Source organism: Colobus angolensis, unplaced genomic scaffold, assembly GCF_000951035.1.
Source record: "Colobus angolensis palliatus isolate OR3802 unplaced genomic scaffold, Cang.pa_1.0 Scaffold56, whole genome shotgun sequence".
Taxonomy (NCBI): Eukaryota; Metazoa; Chordata; class Mammalia; order Primates; family Cercopithecidae; genus Colobus; species Colobus angolensis.
The window spans coordinates 9,590,894-9,605,817 of record NW_012119154.1 but is presented as its reverse complement, the minus strand read 5'-3'; the positions used below and the strand labels follow the sequence as shown (position 1 = coordinate 9,605,817).

General features: G+C 45.5%; 2 protein-coding genes across 2 annotated transcripts in view; one reads left to right on the top strand and one right to left on the bottom strand.

Annotated features, from left to right (window-relative positions):
* The window catches only part of ST6GAL1 (ST6 beta-galactosamide alpha-2,6-sialyltranferase 1), a 145,269-nt gene that overhangs the window by 71,631 nt on the left and 58,714 nt on the right, over window positions 1-14,924 (bottom strand). The window lies entirely within an intron of this gene.
* Window positions 3,263-4,110, top strand: LOC105525815 (glutathione S-transferase Mu 1-like; the record flags this gene model as incomplete). Its single annotated transcript, XM_011961591.1, has 1 exon — window positions 3,263-4,110. A coding segment is annotated over one exon (399 nt), but the record flags the coding sequence as incomplete, so codon positions are not given.

Below are 14,924 nucleotides of genomic sequence, written 5' to 3'. Positions count from 1 at the left end.
GATGTTGCCAGAGAGGAGATGCTTAGCAGCAAGAAAGCCACAATGAACCTCCCAGTCAATTCTTCACAGGGTGCAAGGCCACATAAAAAATGAGGGAAAGAAGTCCTTGGCATTTTCCAGATGTAATGACTACATTCACTTTTCCTTAGCCTGAGCAGATAATGGCATCTCTCTTCTTCTTGTTTGGCTTTGCAGATCCACCTGTCTTTATTATACACACTTCTATCATCACAGGAAGATTTTTACAAGTTTATTCATTCAGGCAACAGACACCCATTACCTAACAGCCGGCCTGAACATCTCAGCACTCCATAAATGCCTCTGTCTCCAGAAAGGGGCACGGAGGAGGACATGACAGCCACAGAGTGGCTCACTATTCAGAGGACCCAGCTCCCAGGCTGGATGGTTCAGGGAGGCTGCCAGGGAGACATGTCTCAGCTCAGACAAGAAGATGAGGGCAAGTTGGACAGACCAGGGGAGGGGAATGAGCTGGGCTCAAGGGTCTTTTCGGTCATTTCTTTGCATTTCCTAAGGAATGTGTTTTTTACCTTATCATGTAGACAACTTTGATCTGTGTTGCTGAGCATAAAGAAACACTTGATAGCTTCCATAAACCTGACAGTTTCCTATGACACTAAGTGTGGGAGGGAAATCACTAAACTAATAAGTATATGAAATATCATCGCTTCTTTGTGGAACTATGAGCTCATTCATCTCCAAAATAAAATCGTATTAACAGCTTCAGACACATGGAAATGTTGATTTGCCTCCCATCTGTTTCACGACGGCCTTAAACCTAGAATGTGCACTTAAAAATACACCATAATAGAAAACATGGTCAGATCGAAGAGCTAATTACAACACCAATGTAAGGCAACAAAGTTCTCTCTTTGGTAGAGCAGAAAATAAAGCTAAAAACAGTGTTTGTTTGTTTGTTTTGTTTTTTGGGGTTTTTTTTTTAAGACAAAGTCTCACTCTGTCGCCCAGGCTGTAGTGCGGTGGCATGATCTCGACTCACTGCAACCTCCACATCCTGGGTTCAAGCAATACTCCTGCCTCAGCCTCCTGAGAAGCTGGGATTACAGGCGCTTGCCACCATGCCCGGCTAATTTTTGTATTTTAAGTAGAGACGGGGTTTCACCACGTTGGTCAGGCTGGTCTCAAACTCCTGACCTCGTTCGTGATCCATCCGCCTCAGCCTCCCAAAGTGCTGGGAGTATAGGCGTGAGCCACCACACCTGGCCATTTGTTTGTTTTTCATTACATTTATGGGGGGCCCTTTATGTGCAGGACACTGTGTGAAATGCATTTTCTCATTTAAACCCCTAACATGCTGCTGAAGCAGGTGCCATAATCCCATTTTACAGATGAAGCTGAAGTCCAGAAAGGTCAGCCATTTGACCAAAGGGGGCATCTAGAAAGCACTGGAAGTGAGATCCAAACCCACATTTACAACAGTTATTGAGTACTAATTATGTGCCAGGCACTGATCTTAGCACTTTTCAAGTATTAACAGATTTAATCCCCACTGCAATATTACAGGGAGACATTGCTGTCATCTGATTTTAGATAAAGAAATGAGGCAGAGAGAGGTAAAATAATTTGTCCAAAGTCACACATCCCTCTGATTCAATGCCTGAGACAGATCTATGTGCAGCGGAGGGTACGGAAGGTGACATGCAGCTCATCCCTTTCCTCGGGCTGTGGACATTTCACAATGTCCAGAGTTCAGGTAGGAACCCCGAGTTCTACCCTGCTTCTGTACCATTGTGGGAAGGTGAAGCCAAACTTAGTGAAGCCACATGGCTAGTTGAAACCTGTGGGTCTGCGGGTTTGGCTCTCACCATTAATCTGCACAGAAAAACTGCTTAACCCACCTTCTCCCAAGGAAGGCACGTTTCTGCCAATGATGGCCTCACCTGACACTCTGGTCAGTTTCATAGGCAGTGTTCTAAAAAGCATCTGGGGAAGTACACACAAATGCTTGGCCCATTTCTAGTCCAGTTAAATTTAGCAGAACTGAGTAAATTTTCACACCCAAGGTTGGTGATTAGTAGCAAAACGGCTGTGCTCATATATCACTCATGGCTGGGAAAACAGAAGTGAAACCTTAAGAAAATACCTCAGAACAACCAACTATAGTTCAAAAACAGAAAAGAAACATATATTTGTGGGTGCCTACTGTAGCACCAAATGTAACGCTGAGAAATTCTGGAACAACCTAAATAGCCGTAGGAAAAAGCAAATTGTGATCCAGAAGTCCATGATGGTCTATGAAGCCATTAACACACAACACGCACTATACAGATGGAAAACAATGTTTATGATAACAGGAGAAACAAAATAAACTTTCTTTCTCTTTTTTTTTTGAGCCAGAATCTCACTCTCGTCACCCAGGGTGGAGTGCAGTGGCAAAATCTTGCCTCACTGCCACCTCCCTTCCAGGGTTCAAGAGATTTTCCTGCCTCTGCATCCCGAGTAGCTGGGATTACAGGCACCCTCCACCACGCCCAGCTAATTTTTTTTTTTTTTTTTTTGGATTTTTTAGTAGAGACAGAGTTTCACCATGTTGGCCAGGCTGGTCTCGAACTCCTGACCTCAGGTGATCCGCCCACCTCAGCCTCCCAAAGTGCAGAGATTACAGGCGTGAGTCACCATGCCTGGCCCAAAATAAACTTTCGATCAACACTAAAATTGTAATTCTATTAAAAGCTTGCTTTGCAAACTGACTATGATTACAAAGGACCATGGTTACCAGTGCACAGTAATGTGTCCGGAGGCGGGGTTTTTAAAATGTGTCTTGGCTGGGCACCATGACTCACGCTTATAAATCCCAACACTTTGAGAGGCCAAGGCAGGAGGAACGCTGGAGGCCAGAAGTTCAAGACCCGTCTGGCCAACACACTCTACAAAAATATTCTTAAAATAGCTCAGTGTGATAGCGCACGCCTACAGTCCCAGTTACTCAGGAGGCTGAGGCAGGAGGATCCCGAGGCCGCAAGTTCAAGGCTTCAGTGAACCACGATACCACTCCAGCCTGGGCAAGAGAGGGGGACTCTGTCTCTAAAAAAATATATAAATAAATAAAAATGTATCTTGACTGCTGTCATAATGTTTGTGAGTAAAACAAGAAAAGCAAGTCTGGCACCAAGTTTGTTGCCCCCAGAGCACGCACATGGCCCTCCCACTCCACTTCCCCTTCATTAGAATATAGTAGTCTTGGCCGGGCGCGGAGGCTCCCGCCTGTAATCCCAGCTCTTTGGCAGGCCAACGACAGCGTATCATGTGTCGTGTGGACATTTTGGAGAACCAGGCTATGGACGTCTCTAATCAGCTGGCCAGAGTCTGCTACAGCCCTAATTTTGAGAAACTGAAGCCAGAATACTTGGAGGGACTTCCTACAATGATGCAGCACTTCTCACAGTTCCTGGGGAAGAGGCCATGGTTTGTTGGAGACAAGATCACCTTTGTAGATTTCCTCGCCTATGATGTCCTTGACCTCCACTGTATATTTGAGCCGAAGTGCTTGGACGCCTTCCCAAATCTGAAGGACTTCATCTCCCGATTTGAGGGCTTGGAGAAGATCTCTGCCTACATGAAGTCCAGCCGCTTCCTCCCAAAACCTCTGTACACAAGGGTGGCTGTCTGGGGCAACAAGTAATGCCTTGAAGGCCAGGAGGTGGGAGTGAGGAGCCCATACTCAGCCTGCTGCCCAGGCTGTGGAGTGCAGCTGGACTGTGCATCCCAGCACCTGGCTCCTCCTCCTTTTCTCCTGTTTATTCCCATCTTTACCCCCAAGACTTTATTGGGCTTCCTCACTTCCCCTAAACCCCTGTCCCATGCAGGCGCTTTAAAGCCTCAGCCACCCACTTTCCTTCATGAACATCCCCCTCCCAACATTACCCTTCCCTGCACTAAAGCCAGCCTGACCGTCCTTCCTGTTAGTGGTTGTGTCTGCTTTGAGGGACCTGCCTGGCCCCTCGCCTGTGGAGCTCAGCCCCGAGCTGTCCCCGTGCTGCATGAAAGAGCAGCATTGACTGGTTTACAGGCCCTGCTCCTGCAGCATGGCCCCTGCCTTAGGCCCACCTGATCAAAATAAAGCCTCAACCCATTTGCTATAAAAAACAAAAAAAAAGAAAGTATGATTCGTAATTTTATACTGATTACATGAAAAACTAACAGTATTTTGAATATATTGAGTTAAATAAAATACAGTTGATCCTTAAACAGCACAGTTCCATTTATATGCAGATGTTTTTCAATAAAAGTTACACTGAGTGTGCCTGTCTCTCCTGCCTCCCCCAGCCCCCCTTCTACCTCTGCCATTCCTGAAACAACAAACCCAACCCCACCTCTTCCTCCTCCTCAGCCTGCTCAATGTAAAGATGATGAGGATGAAGACCTTTATGAGGATCCACTTCCACTTATTCAATAATAAATATATTTTCTCTTTCTTATGATTTTCCTAATAACATTCTTTTCCTAGCTTACTTTATTATAAGAATACAGTATATAAAACGCATAACATATAAAATATGTGTTCACTAATTTTTTATGTTATCAGTAAGGCTTCTGGTTAACAGTAGACTATTCGTGTTAGGTTTAGGGGGAGTCAAAAGTTATACATGAATTTTCTTTCTTTTTCTTATTTTTCAGAGTCTACTTTCAGAAAATGTACATGGATTTTCAACTTCAAAGAGAGCTAGTGCCCTTAACCCCTGTGTAGGTCTATATTGTTTAAATTAATTTCATCTGTTTCTTATTTTTTAAAAAAAAATAAATTTTATAAAAATAATAATAGAGACAGGGTGTCGCCCAGGCTGGTCTCCTGCTCAAGTGATCCTCCTGCCTCAGCCTCCCAAAGTGCTGGAATTACAGGCATGAGCCACCACGCCTGGCCTCTTTTTGCTTTTTTAATGTGGCTATTACAAATTTGAAAACTATGTATGCAGCCCACACTTGTGGCTTGCTTTCTATTTCCATTAGATAGCACTAGCTCAGAACGCAGTTCTGCACAATGTTACTTCTTTATTTGTCTGTCCCCACTCACCGGTCAGCATTGTCTCAGTATTGTCAGCACTGTCTAAAATCCTGCCTTTTTTTTTTGATCAAATCTCACTCTGTCCTACGCTGGAGCACAATGATTCCGTCGCAGCTCACTGCAGCCTCGATCTCCCAGGCTCAGCTGGAGTACAATGATTCCGTCGCACCTCACTGCAGCCTCGATCTCCCAGGCTCGGCTGGAGTACAATGATTCCGTCGCACCTCACTGCAGCCTCGATCTCCCAGGCTCAAGTGATCCAATCACCTCAGCCTCCTGATTAGCCGTGACTACTGGTGTGTGCGACCACACCCGGTTATTTTTTTTTTTTATTTTTTGAAAAGACAGGGTCTTACTATGTTGCCCAGGCTGGGCTCAAACTCCTGGACTCAAGTAATCCTCCTACCTTGGCCTCTCAAAATATTGGGAGGCATGAGTCACCGTGGCTGGCCTAAAACCGTTAATCTTTAGGCTGGGTGAGTTCCTTTTCCTTTCCAAGCCTCAGTTTACCATTCTGAGACAGATGATGAAGAGCAGAATAGGAACTAGACTTAGAATCAGAAGACTGGGCTCCAGCCCTCATTCTACCATTACTAACTAGATGACCTTTGGCATGTCATTTCATCCAGTGACAGTTTTGTCACTTATAAAACAGGAGGCAACACCCTGGGCGTTGCATGAGATAACGCGTGTGACAGTGCTTGATAAATGCAAAGGACTATAGAGATCAGGAAGAAGTAGCGTCACATGCCCAGGCAGTCCTGCCCAGCCTCCTCTGATAGTCCATGCCTCCCATTTTATATTATTACTTAACTATTTTCCATGTCTCATGTCTCTAAAAACAAATTTCCCCAAGAATACACTTCTTCCTTCCCACCTGCCCGCCTCCAAATAGCCAAAGCACAGTGCTACAGACAGAACCCCTCAAACCACCACATAGACCAAGTGTGCTGTGTGAGGTGGTCATGAAGAAGCTCAAAGTGGAGATAACCTTGGAAACAAACTGGCAATACAATGTGGAGAGTGGGTCCACACTCCAGGGACCCAAGCAGAGTACCAGTGTAGCAGGGACCCAAGCAGAGAGGGGCAAGAAGCAGGGGACACGTATGTAGTGGCCAACAGGAAGGACTCTAGAGTGCAGACATTTGCAAAACAGGAGAGCAGAAAGGTATGCATGAGCCTGGAATTCTACAGCACTTAAAGCAAAGAAAACATCAGGGTATGATGTACAGTGGGCCACCTACGAGATGGGCCCTGTCACCAGAAATACCTGGTTGGTAGCTCCTTCCACAGATGGAACGCTGTTGCCTTCTTGCCTTTGCTACTTCAGGTTCTCCAGCTCACCCATGATCCACTCAAGCATGTGTGCCGTAAGTTCTTGGAGCTTAAGTACTACCTGCAGCAAATGCATAACCCTCCATTATTTGCACAGAAGCTTGTGAGAGAAGAAGCTCCTGTCTCACAATATGCTGTTCCTATTTTTAGCCAGGAAACAACTCCTAACCACCTACACTCTACCTCCTTGCATGGCCACAAAGCATGAAAAGCACAAAGCTACGCCATCATGTAGGTAACAGAGTGGGCTTTTCTACCTCATAACACGTTTCTTCCTAATTCCAAAATAAGATCCGGATTATTTCTAGTTTGGCTAAGCTGCAAACTCTTACTGTATCAAAAACGCAATTGTCTATCTGAATGGCCCCAGAAAAGCAAATACACAAAGCTTCTTGGGTGAAGATCTGAAGTCAACGCTTCTACAGCTGACTAGTCCTTCGAATATTACTGCTATTCAATATACTGGTCCTTCGAACAGACCTGTATTCAAATATTTAAAGAGAAAAAAAGAATCTCAAAATATCTTATTCTTATTTAAAAAGACAAATGATCAAGCAGCAGCTGTTTGTGAGAGGAATGGTACACGCGATGGGAGTAAATGCGCACCAATAATATGGCTGCAGCATGTGTGGGCCTGTGTCTACCTGTGCACACAGACACAGCGCAGCCACACACCTCACCCAAAGATTATATCTCAAATCAGTGATCGCTCCCATGGGAAGCTATTGATTAAAAGCATTCATTAAACAATCTTTTTTTTTTTTTTTTCTGAGACAGAGTCTCAATCTGTCGCCCAAGCTGGAGCACAGTGGCATGATCTTGGCTCCCTACAGCCTCTGCCTCCACGGCTCAAGCTATTCTCCTGCCTCAGCCTCCCCAGTTGCTGGGATTACAGGCATAAGCCACCATGCCCAGCTAATTTTTCCATGTTTAGTAGAGATGGGGTCTCGCCATGTTGGCCAGTTTGGTCTCAAACTCCTGACCTCAGGTGATCCTCCTGCCTCGGCCTCCCAAAGTGCTGGGATTACAGGCATAAGCCACCGCGCCCAGCCCATTTTAACAATCGTAAAGTTCTTATCAATCTATTGCACTTGGATTTTATCTGGATCCTAATTTGAATACACAAACTATTTTAAAACTATACACACCCACATCTATACACATACACATACACACACACTACTATATATACATACACGCATATATGTAATAATTGAGGAAAACTGAATATTGACACCACACCTGGTATTAAGGAATACTTACTTATTTGAATGTGATAATAGTATCTTGTCGTTTTTATTTTTAAAGGTTTTTTTTGTTTTTGTTTTGTTTTGTTGTTTTTGAGATGGAGTCTCGCTCTGTCGCTCAGGCTGGAGTGTGTAGTGGCGTGATCTTGGCTCACTGCAACCTCCGCCTCCTGGGTTCACGCCATTCTCCTGCCTCAGCCTCCTGAGTAGCTGGGATTACAGGCGCCCACCATGCCTGGCTAACTTCACCTCGGCTCACTGCAACCTCCGCCTCCTGGGTTCAAGCAATTCCCCCACCTCAGCCTCCTGAGTAGCTGGGATTACAGGCGCCCACCATGCCTGGCTAACTTTTGTGTTTTTAGTAGAGACGGAGTGTCGTCATGTTGGCCGGGCTGGTCTCAAAGTCCTTAGCCACCTTGGCCTCCCAAAGTGCTGGGATTACATGCATGAGCCACTGCACCCGGCCTATTTTTAAAGGGTCTCTGTCTTTTAAATACACGTAGAAAAACTGAAATATCTACAGTAAAAATGAAAAAATAAACAGCTGAATTCGAAGTCAGTTAAAATAACATCTTATTTTGTATGACTATTCATGCGCAGTAAATCAAAGTTAAACAAACAAAAAGTCCCCCTCACTTTGAATCACCTATGAGAGATACAGAATATATGGCCTGTTTATACAGCCCTGAACACTCATGTAAAATTCACTCAGTGAATCTAACACAGCTGCGTTAGACTCCAGCCCTGAAAGGGATCAGGATGTGTACCAAAAGAAGTAATTATCTTCAGTTTACTACCATGTTACATTAAAAAGACAAACATTTAAATACTGGGATCGCACCTGGCCCCACAAGCTGCTCACCCTAGAAACTGAGAGAACTCTAATTCATGTCTCTGCACCTGCACTTGTGGGCTTTCAGCTGACCAAGTGGCTGTCAGAAGTGTGGGCATTATTTCAATTACTCCGTCTTCCTCTCTCAATCTCTTCGTTGTAAAAAAGTTGCTGAGTAGAGCTGAATCGACATATTTTTCTCCTCCAAGGTGAAGTTGTACTAGGCCTCTACTATTTGGGCTGATATTTAAGGACTGAAGACAATCTCATCTCAACACATAGAAATATATGGAAGGCAAGGAGCCTGCCGAGTCCTTCAGGCCACAGAGACCCTCTTTGATGAGGAAGTAGAGCCATGTCTACCTACATGCAGCAGAGAGCCTAGCATTCAATTGCTATAATGATTATTATCATTCTCATCATTGTTATAAGTATCACACAAAGTAATGTGCTAGGTTCTCTCTTTTATTGTAAATCTTCTGAACAACCCTGTGGGTTGATTATTTTACAGGTGAAGAAGCTGAAGCTCAGAGGAAGCAAATGATTTTCGAAAGACCACACAGCTAGCATGTGACAAAACCAAACTTCCAATCTAGTTTCCCAGGCCCACCCTTTCCTTTTCTAGCATGCTGCTACCTCTGGGTGGAAAGAAGGCCTTTAAGGCACAGTTATCTACCTAGGCCTCTCATTTTTCTAAAACATAAAAATAAATAAATAAAAAAACCCTGTCAAGTTATCTCACTGTGAAGCAGAGAAAAAGCACACCCCGTGATCCCAAGGGGGAGCTTCTGCAAGTGTGCGCCACTGTTTAGTTTCGCTTCCAGCGTCTCTGGCCACCACTGTCTTCCATCTCACTAACTTGCTTGAGAGAACAGGACAAGACATGCGTGACTTTTTCGTTCAGAATGAAAGATGTACAGGTGACCCTATGCCAAAAACAGGAAATAATTTTCTTTAAATCTTAACTCCATCAGCTTATTATGGCCCCTTAGGAACCACACTGGATATTTATGAGAGTGAACTGTCAAAGGACGTGCTCTGCCCAAGGGCCACCAAACAGGGACCCCACCACCAGTGTGCCCTCAAGTTAGATTCCTTTATGAACTTGTTATTTCAACTCCTCAGGCAGGTGTTTATCAAGTACCTGCAAAGGCAGCCCCCACCCGAAGCTAGACACATTGGGGACACAAACACTCAAGTCAGAGTTGCAGCCCACAGCTATCGCCAGGAGACAGAGGAGGGGAGTGATGGGAGGGAGTGGGGAACGGCTGTCCTCTGTCACAGGATCTAGCTGCTGTCATCCCAGGAAGAACTGCATGGGACAGGCAGTGTTAGGCAAGTTAGTAAACAGTTTGCCTCATAAACACTGACCAGCAGTGGAAACTATCTGACCTGGATAGATAGTGGACTGTGAGCACCTTAGGGGAAAGGACCACGTCTAATTTGCTTTTGTGTTCTAAAAAAAGGTAGGCCTCAAGTATTTTGTTGTTGTTGTTGTTGTTGTTTTTGAGACAGAGTCTCACTCTGTTGCCCAGGCTAATGTGCCGTGGCGAGATCTCAGCTCACTGCAACCTCTGCCTCCCAGGTTCGAGGGGTTCTCCTGCCTCAGCCTCCCGAGTAGCTGAGACTACCGGCGCCCACCACCATATGCAGCTCATTTTTTGTGTGTTTTTAGTAGAGATGGGTTTTCACCATTCTCACCAGGCTGTTCTTGAACTCCTCACCTCAGGTGATCCACCAGCCTCAGCCTCCCAAAGTGCTGGGATTACAGGTGGGAGCTACCGCACCCCGCCATGTTGTTTTATTTATTTATTTTTTAAGGTCATGATTGTATTAGTCCATTCTCACACTTCCGTGTGAGAACTGCCAGAGACTGGGTAATTCATAAAGGAAAGAGTTTTAATTGACTTGCAGTTCCACATGGCTTGGGAGGCCTCAGGGAACTTACAATCATGGTGGAAGGCAAAGAGGAAGCAAGGCACCTTCCTCAGAAGGAGGCAGGAGGAAGTCCCGGGCACTTATAACACCATCCGATCTTGTGAGAACTCACTCACTATCATGAGAACAGCACGGGGGAGCCTCCCCATGATTCAATTACCTTCACCTGGCCTCTCCCTTGACACGTGGGGATCATCAGGATTACAATTCAAGATGAGATTTTGGGTGGGACGCAGCCAAACCGTGTCAATGGTCACATACTACGTTTAGAATTTTGCAAGGTATTTATGGCGGAATACTGAAACTGTTCTCATGTACCACAGCAGAGTCTGAGGGGCTCAGTTCAAAGAACTGGATTCCCACCTCGGGATCAATTTGGCCATATGGGAGGTCAGCTGAAGATGAGGGAGATTGGAGACAATAAAATGGTATGCTATCCAAAAATCCTCTCCAAGAGCTGGACCCACTGAGAACCCCAAAGATGATGGGCAGGTTACCGTCTGTCCTCAGAAGGGAGGGGAGGTGGCTGGGGAAAGGATTCCAGCTCTGAGTTCTATTGTGGGAAGGTGAGAGAGCCAAGCTCTGTGGCTCGGTGGAACTTATTTCTGCCCACAAGCTCAACATCTCCACCTCTGCCCCCAGCAGTGGAGTTGTGAGAGCAAAGGAGACAAGGTGAATTGCGATGACCTCAGAGGACCAGTACGGGATGAGGCCAGCCAGTAAATCACCCATGTTCCCAAGGAACAACCGCCACAGGAACACACACCTCCACTGGTGAGACCCGGAGAGGCCACAGGAGACAATGCCTTGGGAGGGTGAGTGAAATGGCCTCTATCAGTCCATCCAGGGAGGAACCAGAGACACCCTTTGACTCAATAGGTGGAAAGAACCAGGAAGTCTGACATAAAAAGTGTGTCAAATAAGAGGTAATTTAGTATCAGGAGCCAAAGCCTCCATGATCCCCAGTCTGAGTTAGGAACCCTTCCCTGGGCTCCCACAGCACCCTGTACAGACCCCAAGACAGTGCCCCTCACAGTTTCTCTGTTTCCTTTATTAGGGCATGACCTTTCAGAGAATTAGGAACCGTCCTAGCCTTCTCTGAAGCCCAGGCACCTACCACACCACTAGGCCCAGGCTGGGTCCTAAGAAATGCCTTTTATATACCCTGAACAAATGAATCATGAATGAGGTATCTATGGGAGAACCATACTCCACCCAAGAGAAAATAAATACCTGGCCTGGCCGAAAAGTCAAACCACAGCAAGTCCAAGAGAAGGCAACTAGCTAGGTGCTATCTGTTCCTCCCACATCATAAACGAAAGCCTTCAGTGGAAAAATCCTGACCACAAGAGAAAAAGAAAAAAGTCAGTTAGCTAGCACCAAGCACAAAGGGCAGAAGCCTGGCGAGGTGATTCACACCAACACTGTGAAACCTGGCCCAGCGATCTGCAGATGACCTGGAAGCAGGGGTGGAGGAGGTGGGGAGGCGGACAAGCATGAGAGGGAGTGATGGAGAACTTACTGGAACAAGCATCTAGGTCAGCTGCTCCTGGGTAATGTAATGCCAGAAGCTGGTTTATATCCTGTTTTTTTTTTTTTTTTTTTTTTTGCTTTTTTGAGATGAAGTTTTGCTCTTGTTGACCAGGCTAGAGCGCAATGGTACAATCTCAGCTCCCTGCAACCTCTGCCTCCAGGGTTCAATTCTCCTGCCTTCTACCTCCTGGTTTATATTCTTTATTGAAATTTTTTAGAGGAAATAAAAAAAAAAGAGCATTGTATGGTGTAAGAGGGAGGGATAGGAGAAGGCGGCTGGGGTTGACATAGGGTAGGGAACTCTCCTCAGCCCCGGCCAAGGAATTCTTCACACCAAGTAGCTACCCAGAGATGACTGAATATAGTCATCAAGTCTACCAATAGTCTGTGCCTATCATCACAAATATTAACACCACTGACTGAACAGGAACACGTGCTAGTGCTATACTGCTGGGCGGTTTCTCTCGCTTTAATGATCATTAAGAACCTGGCAGGTGGAAATGAGTCACCTGCATTCAATAGATAGAGATGAGAAGCATTAGGCTGGGCTTGGTGGCTCACACCTGTAATCCCAGCAATTTGGGAGGCCAAGACAGGCCTGTCACTTGAGGTCAGGAGTTCGAGACCAGCCTCGCCAACATGGTGAAACCCTGTTTCTACTAAAAATACAAAAGTTAGCCAGGCATGGTGGTGCGTGCCTGTAATCCCAGCCACTGGGGAGGCGGAGGCAGAAGAATCGCTTGAACCTGGCAGGCAGAGGTTGCAGTGAGCTGAGATTGCACCACTGCAGTCCAGTCAGGGTGACAGAGCAAGGCACAGTCTAAAAAAAAAAAACAAACAAACTTTACATGAAGAACTAAGCCACTTGCCCAAGGTCGTGGAGCTGGTACAAAACTAGGATTCAAACCAACTCATCTAACTCCGAAGCCTGTGGCTACAGCACCCCGAGGAAAGACTGCGCCTACAGATAAGGTTGGACAAGGAAGGGTTCCTATGAAGAAAGAGTGTTGACCAGGACCTTGCTGGAGCAGTGCTGGAAGGACATCCAGGAGGTCCACAGGGTCCCCAAGATCCCTTGGGAGAAGATATGCAAAATCAAACGCCCTCAGTTATTCTGCTGTTTTCCAAATAGTAAATGCGACCTGGTGGGCGCCTTGGAATACGAATTATCTTACATAAACTCAACCTGATATGTTCTCTATGCTGACAGCAAGTCAAATACAGAAAGATTTTAATCACTAGCTTTGTATCCAAAGCTCAAGCTTTCTACACTGCCAGCTCCCATTAGCCTGCCAACGATGTTATCCAGGTTCCCTTGAACATGGTGCGTAGGGCTTCGTGCTCTCCGAGGCCCAGCATCACACCATCACAGCTAGAAAAGATCTTAGTGGACACCAGCCCAATCCTCTACCTAATGAACAAAAATTCCCCACTCAATAGCAACCAACAGTGGCCAGCCAGCATCTACTTCCACATCTGTATTAATGATAATTCTCCTTTCAGGACAGCCTGTCAGCAGAGAGCCAAATATTAATTATGAAAATTTTTTATACGTTGGACCGAACTCTTCCCCCTTCCCCTAAGCGTCCATGTCCTGGTTCTAACAAATGTCTGTTCTCTTTTCCGGAAAACAATCTTTTCAGACTATGGCACTCTTCTAAACCTTCTCTTTTTCAAGCAAACTAGTCTCAGTCTTTGAATCATTCTTTAGATAACATGGTTTCCGAATCTCCTAAGTTTTCTGTTTATTGTCCTCTGGGCCTATTTCCATTTGCCCGCCTCACTCTTAAAAGAATGACAGTAAGCTCAGTTCCAGGTGTGACTCAACTACTATAAAACAAGAGGAATGACTACACCTCTATGATGCAAATACTAAAAGCTTCTGGTTAGTTTTTAGTAGCTTCATGGCAGTGATTCTCACTTAGTTGAAATCAGGTGCACTAGCCTTTCTTTTTTTTTTTTTTGACACAGGGCCTGGCTCTGGCTCTGTCACCCAGGCTGAAGTGCAGTGGTGTGATCTCAGCTCACTGCAACCTCCACCTCCCGAGCTCAAGCCATCCTTCCACCTCAGTCTCCCGAGTAGCTGGGAATACAGGCTCACACCACCACCTCCAGCTAATTTTTGTATTTTTTGTAGAGATGGGATTTCACCATGTTGCCCAGGCTGATCTCAGACTTCTGACCTCAAGCGATTCCCCCCCACCTCAGCCTCCCAAAGTACTGGAATTACAGAGTGTGAGCAACTGAGAGCCTCACTATCTTTTCTTAGGCCAAGTCCTAATCCTTAGCCCCACCACTGCCACCCCACCCCCACACCCCACCCACACACACTGCCTGGCTTAACCACTGGTATTTGGAGCCTACAGCTAGGTTTTTACATTTATCTTGGTGCAGCCTGTCTTTCTTCACTCAGTCCTTACTCTAGGCTGTTAAGTTTACAGGGAATCTTGATTCTGGCATATACAACATTTTCTACTCCTCTCAGCTTCAAATTTTCTGTAAATGTGATCAACAAGCCCTTTATGTGTTCATCTAAATCACAGGTTCAAGCTGAGGAGAGGCACTATCCCCATGACCAACACAAATTATCACCCTTTAGTGACAGTTCTAGAAGCACTACATGTAAACCAACTGAACCACCATCCAGTCCACATTTACCATCTCATCTACGAGAACAGAAATCCTGTTACTGAGGATACACAGATGTTCACTGTCTAATAGAAGAGCTTTAAGTTAATTACCACCACAGTCAATGTCAATTAAAGTTTATGCTTCTGTATCATAAAAAAATGCCTGACCACTGAGGAGATACTTGGGATGGTCTTTAACATATAGGCTATATGGCCGTATATAAATTTTACTGTGCAGACACCACAAAGAGGAACTAAAGCAGAGGTACAAGAAGCTAGGCATGACTGCCAACTGGGAAAGAGGTTACCTTACACCGTGAGACATCATGGATAGAGAAAAACTAAAGTGCTTTTAAATATGGGCCCCA